At 37.3% G+C, this 15,002-nt stretch overlaps 1 protein-coding gene across 2 annotated transcripts in view; it reads right to left on the bottom strand.

Annotated features, from left to right (window-relative positions):
* Positions 1–14,727, bottom strand: part of LOC107725619 (transmembrane protein 178B) — a 98,811-nt gene extending 84,084 nt beyond the window's left edge. The window contains exons 1-2 of one of the 2 annotated variants that reach the window (XM_016534945.1): positions 14,430–14,727; positions 11,428–12,054 (exon numbers count right to left, since the gene is read on the bottom strand). In XM_016534945.1, coding sequence (XP_016390431.1) covers positions 11,428–11,809 — 382 coding nt within the window. In that variant the 5' untranslated portion in view covers positions 11,810–12,054; positions 14,430–14,727. Of the gene's footprint in view, positions 1–11,427; positions 12,131–14,429 lie in introns of those variants that run through there. The other variant, XM_016534946.1, reaches the window with a different exon arrangement.
* Positions 14,728–15,002: the final 275 nt, after the last annotated feature.

The following is a 15,002-nucleotide window of genomic DNA, read 5'->3' as shown; positions in this document are numbered from 1 at the left end:
ATGCTGTGCTGTGTGTACATTAATGAGGAAAAAAAATTAACTTAAATGATTTTAGCAAATGGCTGCAATATAACAAAGAGTGAAAAATTTAAGGGGGTCTGAATACTTTCCGTACCCACTGTATATATATATAAAATATATTTTTTTTGTTTGTCATGACTTTTAAAGTTTATTCACACATATCCAAACATTCGAGCATAAGTGAAATTCACAAAAACATGTCCTGGTCACATTTAACCAGATGAGGAGAGAAGCTTAAATGCACCCAAGTGAATAGCAAAGATGGTTTGTTGGCAAGCTTGCCCTCTGTTGACTCTTTTATGCTTTGACATCGACCTAAAAGGTCTGTCGCAAATTCCAGACTTAGAGTAGGAAACAAATGAATTCTTATGATTGCAACTGGCTAACAGTGTTTTGATCTGAAAGTTATTAGATTTTGACTGATGAATACAAAGACATTTTTTTCCTTTGGAATAATGTCAACTGATGAATTGTGCACTGTAAGCGCAGGAACATGTATTAAGAAAGTAAATAGGGTCAATTTTGATTTCCTGTTGACTTCAAAGGGAGAGCTGATAATTAGAAAACTCAAAGTTGTATGGATGCATTTATCAAGTGCTGTACTACAGCACCAGATGCTGCAGCGGCTGAAAGAGCGTGAAAATGTGCTTACAAAGTCAAAATGAAAGTAAATGAAGTATAAAGGAATGTTTAAACAGTGACATGGGTGGAAAAGGTTTGAGCTCTATTTTGTCAGCACAGCATATTAATTTGTCTGGGGGCGATTTCCCATATCGCTTCATTTTAACATCTTTTGAGCATGTGGTATCCCAATAACTATAAAGAAGCAGTCATGGATGGAGGGTGTGTATGAATAGCTAATGTAGATTGTTCAGTTTCACATCATAGGACTGTAGAGATTATTGTTATTGATTGTAATCAACTATCAATTGATTATTTAAGCAGTGTGTTGTGCTTTAGCTAGCGCATATATATATATATATATACAGTGGGTACGGAAAGTATTCAGACCCCCTTAAATTTTTTTTTGTTTGTCATGACTTTTAAAGTTTATTCACACATATCCAAACATTCGAGCATAAGTGAAATTCACAAAAACATGTCCTGAACCAGAAAAACCAGAAAAAAAATTACTATATTTTGAATAAAGAAAATGGAGACACATTAAAGGTTTTTTTTTTTTTTTTTTGTAATATTCACATGGTTTTCATAACAATTACACACATTATTCTCTTAACAAATTCTCATTACCGTAATGTACTTGTTTTTATTTCATGTTATAATTTGTGTCATTCTCAACAGTGATTATCTCTACTCTAATATTAAATTACATTTAATATATTAAAATAGATTTACCAGTTGATTGCATTACAGCAAAATACTGTAATATATTAATATTTTTATTTAAATAAGCATTAAATGCACTAAAACCGATACTGTTTTGTATAAATAAATGTTAAACTTTGCACACACACACACTACTGGTCAAAAGTTAGTAATTCTAACACTTAATTCTAAAAGCATTAAAATCTTAATCATAAAAAATATAAAAGTTAAAATAGTTATATAAAAATTACATAAATATAATTAATTTAAATAGTATTTTTTTCAGTGTTTTTCTATATTCTAGTAATGAGAATGAGATTTTTTGCATTTTGGTAATAAGAGTTTTGCAGTAAAAAATGTACTTTATTGTCATAAAAATAGAGAATATGCAAGAATATCATAATGGTCATAAAATAGGCTTCATTTTCTTTTAATATGACCCAGACATGTTCTTGACAGGTTTCATGAGATTCACCCACACAGTGAAAACAGTAGGCGGTGTGTATCATCTTGTAAGAAATGTTGGACTGTAGTTGGCGGTATGACTTCCCATTTCTGACGTAATGCCCTGATAGTGCAACAATCAAAGTCATGCATTCAGGAAGATATTTGGCCTTTCATGAGAAAATGAAACACACACACATCTCCCTTCTCTCCAGGCCTGTTCTGCAAATACCAAAGCAATTAGAAAGGAGGAAAGGGAGAAAAAAACAGCAGAATAGCATTTGTCAGGTGTCTTCACGTTGCCACGACAACAGAAGCAAGAGAATTATTCCACACATCTTGACAGATGACGTCACTCAACCTTCTGCCTGCGCCTTATCTGTCGGCTTCAGCAAAGAAAGAAAAACAACCAACTGCCTCGGTCTGTCACTCACAGCATAAAACACCTGAACACGGCTCACACGGTCCGAGCAGAGAAACCTCGCTCGACCCGAGAGGCAGAAGCAGCTGTGCGATTCCTCCGTCTGCCATAATTCTTGCTTTGTCTTTGGCTTCCTGAAAGCTCTCATTCAGGCCGGCAGCTGCGGTGGACGTGGCTCTCATTAGAATCGGCCCGCTCTCTCCGACAGAGCTTTTAACAAGCGTCTTGTCTTTCTCAGGCCTGAATGGATTGCTGATTGGTGTCATTGCACCGTGAGCTGAACCCCACTGAAGTCCAGCCCTTCTGATGAACCATTGATCAAACGAGAGGATGTGAGGAAGAGGGGATGAGAAAGAGGAAGGGCGTCCACCAGGAGGAGGGAGAGCTTTATACATCAAAGATCAGGTCTGGATTCCAGCTTTCGCTCAATCGACCCTATTGAGACTCACAGCCAATAACAGGAAGTTAAGACTGAGCGGTGCAAAAACACTTTTAAATCTGTTTTAAATCCTTAAAACAAGATCAATTTACTGAAGAATTAAAACTGCATGAGATATGAAGCTCAGTTTATTTTTCTTGCTCCGTTGGCAAGTTGTTTTTTCTTGTTTTTAGCATAAATGTAACAAGATTTACTGAAGTTTGTGCTGAAAATACTTTGCCGGCAGGGTACGAAAAATATAATCAAGATCCTTTGAAAACAAATAAGTCTTACTATCCTATTATTTTCAAAAGTTTTGCTTCTCAAGTAAATTTGTCTTGTTTTAATGATGTTTTAAGGACATTTTTACTGGTAAATAACAAAATACTTAGGAAAATTATGTTGATGATGATAAATTGTGTGTGCATAGAGATTATCTAATGATAATTATACTGTAGTTGTCTCTGCATATTAAGTTAGAAAAAAACACAATTAACCTTTAACTGACTGCTTAGTGTCAGATGTACTGCACTAGTCGATTCTAACCGTTTATTTTAGAAATGCTTAGCCTTGCCATCATAAGAATATATTTTCAAACATTTCAAAATGTATTAAAATAGAAAACAGGTTAAATTGTTTTATTTTCATTTTTCAAAACTTTTGTATCTTTTAAATTATAATAATATTTTACAATATTACTGTTACTTTTTTATAACTTACTGTACTTTTTAATCAAATAAATGCAGCCTTTGTAACCTTTAACTGACTGCTTAGTGTCAGATGTACTGCACTAGTCGATTCTAACCGTTTATTTTAGAAATGCTTAGCCTTGCCATCATAAGAATATATTTTCAAACATTTCAAAATGTATTAAAATAGAAAACAGGTTAAATTGTTTTATTTTCATTTTTCAAAACTTTTGTATCTTTCAAATTATAATAATATTTTACAATATTACTGTTACTTTTTTATAACTTGCTGTACTTTTTAATCAAATAAATGCAGCCTTTTTGAGCTTATGTATAATATAATGTAATATAATATAATATACTTTTTTTGGACATTTTAAATAAAGATTACTTGTTTCTTCAAGTGAAAATTTGAAATTTATACAAAATGTTCAATGTATCTGTGGTACTTGAAGCTGCCTATTTTATTCATTCATTTGTTTTCTTATTACTTAATGGTTATTTTACTAGTTACTTGGAAAAAACTTCAAGTATTTTTTTATATTATATATTAAATATATTTTAATCTAAATATTTTAATTCAAAAGCTTATTTGTTTTTGCTGTGGTTTTAAAATTAATCGAGTAAAATTTTTTTGCACTTCCAAAAATCCAAACTGGGCATCAATAAAAATGTATAAAGAAATATTTTGTCTGCACACTGAAAATACAGCTACAAAAAAAATCTTCATGATTCTTTATTCTTGAAAACCGATAAAAGCATAAAATTTCACTAGTATTGGCTGAAATGTAGATATCTTGACAACCCTACTGCTGGTAAGTTATGGTGTGGATTACCACAGCTTTGTTAATCATATTCGAGTGAGCTATTTTGCATTGCCATGGCAGGTAAATTGAGAACAGCCAAAACCGTATTTGCATTTTACTTTTCATATCATATATGCAAATGCATGAGATTAGCCTAGACTTTTTCAGGCCTTAAAATGTGCCGAGGCTTTTGGCTTTGGCATTGACCCACTCATATTGAGTGAAGATCATCCGGTGTTTATCACACTCTCCCAAATTCAATGCCAAACTAATGAGCAACTGAACGGATCAATGTCTGTCTCAGCATTTCAAATGCATTACTTGGCTTATAGCTCAGCTTACAAAGATTCCCTATGATTGATCTGCTCCAAAAAACCATTTCCCCCAGACCCCAAAACTACACCACAGAGATGCTACGATTTGGAGGAGAAATAGCAGTGGGAAAAGTGTTTGGAAAAATTGAGCCGTTCTTGATGACTTCTGTGAAAGGAAACTCCAAATAATGAGGGAGGAGTAAAACACAATCTTTCCGCTCGTTCTTTTACCTCATTCTATCCTCCACTTCACTGCAATGTGCAGTTCTTTGGTGGTGAAATCATCAGCACTCCATTTTCAGGAGACTAATCTGTGTGCCAGAATATAAATTGGGCTGCGAGAAGGAGGGAGACGAATCGAGCGAAGGGGGAGGGGCGAGGGAAGACAGAGTGTCATTTACTCTTGACTAACAGCCCTCTCCGTCTATTCTTTATCCCTCCACTTCTGCTTGTAATTGCACAAAGCAGCCGCATTCATCTGACTGGACATTTTACCCACAGTTCCACTGCAGTTCTCTGTCTTTCAGGTGCAGCATTACTACTGGTATTTCTTCAGCGTTTCAGCTGCCTCCAACCATCCTCCTCCACTTCCCTGCGCGGCAACCCCCACGCCTCCGCTTTGTTCACCTCGCAGGGCTGATTTCGAGCGGAGACCTGTGCCAGGTTTCATCAGGGAAGACAGAAAGACAAACAACGAGGCTCACAATGACTCCGGGTTCTCCGATTTCAATTCTGTGGCGCGGTGAAACGCCGACATTTATCAGTCCCGCGGAAACACAGATGGCTGTCAGCTGGATATTATAAGCAGGGCTTGTGCTTTCTAGCATTCAGGGACAAATTATAACAGCCCTACAGCAGTGTGACAGGAAAATAATTATACGTTTTAATTAGGAAGAAGTATTCCGGTGGCTTATTTTCAGAGCGATTTCCAGGCATGGTTCTGAAATTACAGCTTTATCAAGGAATTGTTTTTAAGTCAGGCTAAAATGACATTCACAACTCTTTCTATTTTCATAACATGACATGTTTGGGTCAACTGAAGTAGATTTTTTTTTTTTATCGGCAACTGAGTTGATCGTAAAAAAGTGGCCGTTAAATACTAGAATGGTGTCAGATCTTTGGATGGGAAAACGAAAGGGTTTGGCGACATTACCTAAAGAGAAAAGTTCTGTTTTGGTAAAAGACAAACATTATTTCACATAGAATATTGAGCACCAATGAATTGTGCATAATAAGATCAGCAACGTGCATTAACAAATTAAAAATGTAAATTTCAGTCTGAATTTAAAAGAGTACTAGTAACACTTTAGATTAGAGGACACTATTCACTACTAAGTAGTTGCTTATTAGCATGCATATTACTAGCATGTTGGCTGTTTATTAGTATTTATAACACACATATTACTGCATTATTTTGCATGACTAGATCCCTTAACCCTCTCCAACACCTAGTGTAAACCTAACTACTACAACCACTACCTTACTTACTATCAATAAGCAGCAAATTAGGAGTTTATTAAGGGAAAACTCTTAGTTAATAGTGAATATGTTCTCTAATCTAAAGGGGTACCAAAAGAGTAATAATGCTGTAAAAGTGCACATTTTTATATTTTATATAAGATGCTTTTGACTAAAATAGGATCTAATTTTTGCCACATTTTCAGCAACAGTTTGTTTGAATTAAAATTGTTAAATGATTGTCATGACGTGCACTTTTTGACTCATCTTTATCACTGAAAAAATGAAAAATAAAACCCTCATCAACTTTTTTTTTTTTATATATATATAATTAACTCTGCTCCTTGGAATCACCCTTCAGCTTATAGTTATCTTTGCATATTAACCTATAAAAACATTAAATATTACCTTGAAACTTAAATTACTTTCTTGATGCCACTGACCTCCAAGTCCTTAATAATCCCATTTTTCTGATGTTATTTGAAGAAGTTAATAATTTTGTTGCCGTCATAACATATATCAATCAATCTAGATTGTGATTTCACAGTACATTACCCCGAAATGTTGCATTTTGGAATGTTAAAATGTTTTTAAAAATAGCCTTGAATAGAAAAAGTTGCACTATTTACTCCAAAAAAGACCAGAAATAAACCCCAAAATGGCTCAGATTAGAGCACACGCTCCACACAAAACGTCAGGAAAAGCACATGTTAAATGCATTGAAGAACCACGTGACCTCCCCAGCCAAAGAGCTTTCATGGTGTTATGAAAATGTCGATATCTTCCGACATGGTAGCCAATGATCATATTAGCATAATTTCCAACAGGAGGGGAAAAGTGATATAACTCAAGCTGTTATCAAGCAGGGTGCTAATTTCAAGTCTGTCATATTCTTAAATGCACAATCGGACGTCTTATTTGAACTAAGCGAGAAATATTCTTCCCGCACTAATGAGGGTGCTTTACACACTCTGAGGCCAAATCATAATCTGCTGGTCGTGGGCTGAGTCCAGGCACTCTGTCAAGTCACATTTCACTGTATGGATATTTGTTGGAAATGAAAGGCGTAACAGAAAATGAAAAGGGAGGTTATTGGATACCTCATTTATTTCGGCATCATTCCTCCAAGGATCTTAAATGCCTCCTGGCCTTGAAAATTACTGAACGCTTTTCCCTTTTTCTACACTTTATTGAAAGTCACACCCAATTTCTGTGATGTAATATGCCTTGGAATAAAATCATTGTAAGTGGAAATTCAAAGCAATAAAACCTCTACTGCACAGTCTATTCCTTGTTCCCAAGAGATGTACCCAGCATCCCACCTCAACACCTGTGTATTTGATTAGTGCCAGCACCCGAGTCCCAGTGCGGCTTACTTTTTGAACCACGAAGGTGTGGCTTCTTCCTCCCATGGCATCCAGTTGAAACACTGAAAACAAGGAAGCCACATCCTTTGAGATCCCAAGTACAATCCAATCCTTGTCTTCACTCACGAGAATGGATTTGGAGGGCCCTTCTTGTAATAAGTTGAGATTTAACGTCCAAATAACATTGTGAATATGCAAAATGAGATCCAAAGGTCAAATTGAAATCTGTCCTTGATGTAAACTGCATACATGTTGTGGTTTCTCTCAGTGTCCATTTGTATTTGCTCTCTTTATCTCCCTCGCATCCCCAAGGCCCCGGTAACCTCCTAACGTTAGGTTTGCCTGTTTTAATGGTGGGAGGTTGAGTATCTCTCTCGTCCCTTTTATTGTGTTCTAGGTCTAAAATGTCTTCATCATCCCTGATGGGTGTCCCGCTGGGAGGCAGGGACAGATGGTGGACAATGAGATGGGTTGGCTGTTTCTGCATGATCTCACCCTCCTCTCACACTCTCACTCAGATAGACTTTCTTGATTTTCCACAAACTCCAGATGCCGCCATCTTTAGCATCATTTCCTATTTCTGGTCGCCCTTTTCTTTGCGCAGACATTTGTCTTTCTGCAAACTACTAACATAAATCATTTCCTCTGTGCTGCAACATGTTGCTATATTGTGGAACCTTTAAGAGTGATATCACTAAAAGGAACATACTATGGTGCTAATCAACTGGTAAAGTTGAAGTCATTTTGACACCAACTGACACAAATCGCTAATTTCCGGAGGTCCTGCAACAGCTGAGCAACTGCTATTGAGCTGCTGTGAGAATAGGAATGCTAGTCCTTTTTTACACAATTTTTGATTTGTCTACTGAAGAAAATATTCTTAATTTCGCATGTCATATCCATTCATGTAGTCACTTTTATGCAATCTGATCTAATTTCAGTTGTCAGAAATTACATTTTAGTTGATGAAAATGTAAAGTAAACAAAATATTTAAACATTACGGTATTTAAACTAATGTATTTTTACAACTAATTTTAAGTCAGAGTTTTCCACTAAAATCTAATTTCAGTGAACAAAAATAATATTTTAGTTGACCAAGTATTCAAACATTTGCTGTATTAATTTCAAATTTAAAAAATGCAACAATATATGTGAAAACTGTTTTTAAAACAATTAGTTGTACGTTTTAGTGCATTGTTATGGAAAGATTCACAATTTGACTTACATTTAATGTGTTTTTTAATATATTAAATTATTTTTATTTTATAATATTTTTGTCATATTTTCGGAAAACTGTTAAGTTATTGTCTAGATGTGCATTTTTCGTCTTTGTTATTGTTAATGTTTTGTTTTTATATATACAAAATTAACTCTGTGAAATCATCCTTTGAATGGCTTACTTATAGTTATCATTGCTCATTAAGCTGTAGTCAGAGAAAGTATTTTAATTTAAATGATAAAACGTAGAATAGTGAGATTAAATGGAGCACGTTTCATTTCCAATGAATGACTTTTCCCATCTTTAAGCCCTTAAGTTTTGACCCCTTATCTGTGCACGACTGTTTTGCTCTCTCATACATCATTCTATTCCTCCCTCTCTCTTTCTCAAGAGAGGATCCTGGGAAGAGACAGAGAATAAGCTTCCTCTGAGAGATGGGCGATGCCATTAAAAGCACAGTCAGCACATTTCATAAAACTATGTGCTTGCAACCCAGATAATGACATGAATAATCATTAAAAAAAAAAGATATGTAACGGTAGGATTCACACATTTATTTATAAAGACGCATGGCTATTGACTAATATTTACCAAACAAAGTATGCGCAGATAAAGAAACAGCTGTTTATCTGAGCAGTACAGGTTGGCTAATGACAAATTGTTCTTTATGTTTCATTATATCTCAAACACACAGGCAAAACGTGACTTGCATCATCACCCCTCGCCCAAGGTGAAGGGCAGGGATGGTGTAGAATAACACTGCATTATTCTATCAATGCAACCCCCATCCCAAATCAGCACACAGTATGTGGCTGGCAGGAGCCCCAGAGAGTTAAATGAGCTTTTGCTGATGGTGCAACACACATTCGGCTGCTACTGCACACATTCATGTAACACACAGCACTACAGGGGCGCCTCTTCACCACAAAATCCCTCTTACGTAACCGCACACAAATTAGGCACAGGTACCAGAGGAGATGACACGATTCAAATAAGCTTGTTTTTATTTCAGAGGGCATTTTGTGCTGCTGCTTTGCCAGAACATGCACACATTTGCAGACAGAGGTTTTGCGTGTAACCGGAGAGTGTGCGAGTCTCAGCAACTCTGGGCCAATTGTGTATGTGGCTGGCAGGAGCCCCAGAGAGTTAAATGAGCTTTTGCTGATGGTGCAACACACATTCGGCTGCTACTGCACACATTCATGTAACACACAGCACTACAGGGGCGCCTCTTCACCACAAAATCCCTCTTACGTAATCGCACACAAATTAGGCACAGGTACCAGAGGAGGTGACACGATTCAAATAAGCTTGTTTTTAATTCAGAGGGCATTTTGTGCTGCTGCTTTGCCAGAACATGCACACATTTGCAGACAGAGGTTTTGCGTGTAACCGGAGAGTGTGCGAGTCTCAGCAACTCTGGGCCAATTGTGACTGAAACACAGCCTTCGGTGTTTGGGCTAGCACAGTTTGGGGCTGAGGAACTATTTATAGACATCCTTGTGTGTAGCTATTTACATATTCATCGCATATGCCTCTAACCAGTGAGAAGTAAATTAACCTAGTTTGGTGGAAGATAATAAAGCCCAGAGTGTGAAACTAGCCATAGGGCTTCGCACCTTTATATGCAGGGGATTCGTCACACCTGCTAACACATGAGTGTCAATTTTTCATGTCAGTGCACATGAATGGGGCTGTAATGTCTATCGCAGGCCTCCAGTTGTGAAGGCTGACGTTAGTTTGTGTATGACTGGAGTTTCAGTGGTTTACTAAATAATGCACTGGAATATTGCACTGGATATGCTGTTCCTGAAAGTAATACAAGTGCTTGAAGGGTAGCAAAAGAATAGTGCTAAGATTTCAGACTTTCAGGCTGCCAATTTATACTTGTTGGCTATAGATGGTTAAAAAGATGACAAGGTCGAACACAATTCAGTATGCAAATATTACAATGGCACCACTGCAGCTGTTGCATTTTGAATGCTGAATATTCAGTTATATTTGATTCACTTAGTGTACATAAGTGGCCGATTTTAAACATTTTATCTCAAAATTGCTTGAAAAAATAGGGAGCAGCTGATCATTTTTCATAAATTTTCTAAGTGACCATTAACCAGTCAACAAAACCAATTTAAATTGTTTTATTTCTGCTTTTAAAGATATAACAATAATAATATGTATTTTTAGACTTTAGTGGAATACATAATGATTATATTAACCAATATAATAATCATAATAATAATAATGTAGGTTCTTCGGGTCAAGCGATAATTAATAAACAACATTTTTATGTAACAGAAAAGGCACACGCTTTCTTTGAAGATTTCTAAAAAGATTTATTGCTTTAGGCATTAGTTTATGTAACCTTCAATAAACAAACAGAGTAGTATTACCCCATATGATTTTCGTCCAATAGAATTAAGGAATCAAAAACAGCCCAAGGGTATTTGCTGTTTTGCACATATCACAGTTGCACAAATATTTACGTGAAAGGACAAAGTTACAGAGTACAGAGATCAAGCTAAGTGGCAAATATTTAACAAGTTAATAATAAAATAAATAAATATATATATATATTATTAGTGTTGTTGTGCCATTAAATGTTGTTGTTAACAACTCAAGTATGAATGACTGTTACATAAAATGTTAAATGAAATAATTATCGGTTGACTAAGGAAACCGATATGTGAAATTTGTAGAAAATTGTGAATGTCTCTGAAAAAATATCGGTGAAACGGACTATTGGTTTAGCCTATCTCTACTTACAGTTTATAAATAAATAGATAACATGACTAAATTAGATTAAACAGTGGTTTGGGCTGAATTAATTGTAGTTCATAGTCACCCTAAACCAGAAGTTCTGAGGAATACCAATACTCTTCTGACATAAAAGCAATATAATCTGCATTGCACACTGACAGACACAACACATCACTGTCCTACCTTTTCGAATGAGGTCCTCGATATCTTGATCAAATCCAAGCCGATGGCATTTGCTCCACAGCCCCATGTTGGTGGAGTTATACTGCCTGCTGCACTCATCGGCGGCGCTCATGGCGAACAGCTGCCGTCTGTTCCGCGCCAGCAGCATCTTTTCCTCCCAGCGGTCCAGGCGCGAGCGGCTCGCCCGCAGAGGGAGGCTATTGTTGGGGATGTAAATAAAGCCCGGGTCCTTCCGGCGGCTGGAGAAACTTCGGCACCGCTCTCGGTACCTCCGGGCGTCCGTCTCGTACCAGTGGTCGGAGCAGATAGCCACGGCCAGCATCCCGAGCGCGCAGAGGGACAGAGACAGACCGGCGTAGAGCAGCAACTTCCCCGCAGCCATGCTCGCGTCGCGTTCGCTCAGAGCCGCGTCAGCACCACAACAGCTTGGAGAGCTCCTCGACGCGCAGCCGCATCCCGCCGGGCGCGCGGACAGAGAGAACGGGTGTCAGTCGGTGCAGTGAAATTTGTTTGGAGAGCTCGAAGGAAATATTTAAGCCTTTATTTAACGTCCATCCGTAGCTCTTCCCATCCAATACCAGTGAATGAAACCAGACGAGACGATTCAGTCCAGTCCTCGAACCAAGCCTTTCAAAAGAAGGCAAAGGAAGATTTTTTTAACCAATTTTTATATTAAAGCTGATACAACACTCTTTAAATGGGGTTTCAGCCGAAACAGTTTTACAAAATATCCCAGGCGTACCATTGCGTCACCTAAGATTTCGTACGTCTATCATCCTGTAGGCTATTAAAGACAGGACGCAATTCACGGGGGATTATTAATGTTTGAACCTCCCAGAAAATGTATGTGGGGGTACAAACTATTCTAACGTAGCCAACGTTTCAGTTGTGTTTGAAAAACGATTTTTTTTCCAGCTGATGATTTTTTATTGCATCAACTTTACAATCAAACAATGTACAAAATCATATTCCAACATTCATCCTTGTTTGAGCATGTACAAAAACAGAACAAAAAATAAATTAAACCATCAAAATACCAAAACAAAAACCAAACTAAACCAGAAAGAAAAATACAAAGAAAAGAAGCTTCAAAAATAAAATACAACACAATTGGCTTTTCAATTAAATTAGATACAAATCCAAGAGAGAAGTCAACTTAAGGACTTCTTGTTCTTAACAAATTTTTAAAACTTCCCAAAACATAATAGGAAAATAATAAATTCAAAATCTCAATAAAAAAAAAAAAGTGAAAGTGACGTGGCCAAGTATGGTGACCCATACTAGGAATTAGTGCTCTGCATTTATCCCATCCAAAGTGCACACACACAGCAGTGAACACACACACACCGTGAACACACACCCGGAGCAGTGGGCAGCCATTTTTTGCTGCGGCGCCTGGGGAGCAGTTGGGGGTTCAGTGCCTTGCTCAAGGGCACCTCAGTCGTGGTATTGAAGGTGGGAGAGAGCGCTGTACATTCACTCCCCCCACCTACAATCCCTGCCGGTACGAGACTCGAACCCGCAACCTTTGGGTTACGAGTCCGACTCTCTAACCATTAGGCCACGACTTCCCATCGAAAAAACACCGACAGCCAATCAGAATCAATCCTGCTATAACGAGCTCGAGAATTTAAAGCGCAGAGCGTGTGCTCATAAAACAGAATAGACGATATCGTTCGCTGGTGTGGACGCTAACATCGTTATCTTTATCGTTCTTGGTGTGAACGGGACTTTCAGCTGTGGCCAAATTGACCCTAGCGAAATCGCGTTCACCTGAGGTGGTAACCATAACAGTTTTGCGCTTTCTGTTGCGATCATCATTCACAAAAAAATTACAAATACTGCCAGGCTAGTATTTATCGTCATTTTTAAATTCACAACACAAATATATAGCACAACCCGTAATAGTTTTCGTAATTCGTTGCATAATTAACGATCAGGCCAAATGACAATCTACGTTGCTTAAGACAACCTTCAAAAATGGGCTACCTATAAAAAATCATTTAAAGAGGTCATATGATGCAATTTCAAGTCTTTGTAGAAAACTAAGCGTTTGAGAGAGGCGGGGCATAGAGGACCTACAATAATGTACAGTATTTGAAAAACAATGTGTTTTTTGAACATTAAAGCATGTCAACATATTCTGTTACACCAAATACACAAAATAATGATCTTTAAAAAAGCATCATATGACCCCTTTAAGAAGCCGACCAATGATTCTAAATAGCTTTTGATTCATTTAAAATGAACCGAGTCAATTGTTCGGGAATCGGACTAGACTGATTACCAATTCACTAAAAATAACCAGCTCATACGAGTCATTTGTACGGGAGTTGGACTACGCTGGTGGTATTGAACGTTTTTTAATTCACTAAAAAGAACCGGCTCATAAGAGTCGTTCTCGGACTACGTTGGTCGCGCTATAGATTCGGTATTAAACATAGCGAATGCTGTAAACTGTCGGAGTAGGCAATTTCATTTCTGTTCGCATTAGCGGAAGAATAATTAATGATCAAATAATTTAATGACGTTACTGAAGAACCGTTAACAGAACCTGCATTGATGAAAATGACTCGGTTCTGGTAGGCTACTGAATAAATGAAACCGGTTCCGAACCCTTCCCATCACGTTTATCCTACCTGGCGCTGGCAGACTATAGACTTTTGCTTTACGGTTTATGTTACATATAAGTTTCATAGAAATGCACCATCGCAGTCAGGTTTATTTTCTCATACTTTCTCTTTAGGGGATGCATGAACATTTATCAAATTGACTGTTAAAGAGAAAATGTATTAAGATGACTCGACATCAATTCATTCAACCAATTCAATTCAATTTAAATCGCGTTAGCCTATGATCAAAACAGTAAATCATTCCTGTGAAGGAATATTAAAAATAATAATGTAGGCTACAGCTATGCTCTTATTCTTATAGCATCCATTGTTGGAAAACCCACGGGCCCCGTTTCTGGTCTGATAAAGTAAATTAAATTCTGTACTCACCCCAATTAAAGCCGATAAAACGGGTTCACTCCACTCCAATAATGCACATCCAGCCCATTTTGTGTTTGCAGTCACTGTACGTTTGGCTATACAGGATATGCACTGCCAAATAATCCTATTTAACACACAGCGACACACATTTATAAATGGTCTACGCTGGAAATATCAAACCGTTCAACGACGCCGCATCTCAGACGCTTCACGTTTACATGAGTGTATCGCTATTAGAATATTTGGCGGATGGTGCATCCTCCTCCTCGGACAATATGGTCCCAGCATCCTCCGTGCATGTTGCCTCTGTCTGGGAAAAACAGCGGTGATGTCATGCTGTCAATATGAGATGTTCATTGTTTATTAAAGCGGCTTCTTAAAGGAGTCGCACTACTGTTCTTGGTTCCGTGTCGAACTGTAACTGGAGTTGCCTTGCTGGCATTCTCTCTTAGATTTACACATACTGAAGGAAACCGGTGTCTTTCATGAATAAATAATCAAAGCTTTCAGAATCCTTCATTTTGTCATTTTGCATTATCAGAGCTATAAAATGATAGCTACTACACCAGACCCAAAAAACCC

Source organism: Sinocyclocheilus rhinocerous, unplaced genomic scaffold (genome assembly GCF_001515625.1).
Source record: "Sinocyclocheilus rhinocerous isolate Xijiao unplaced genomic scaffold, SAMN03320098_v1.1 scaffold153, whole genome shotgun sequence".
Classification (NCBI taxonomy): Eukaryota; Metazoa; Chordata; class Actinopteri; order Cypriniformes; family Cyprinidae; genus Sinocyclocheilus; species Sinocyclocheilus rhinocerous.
Note: the sequence above shows the minus strand (reverse complement) of the source record. Positions and strands in the feature narration are given on the sequence as shown.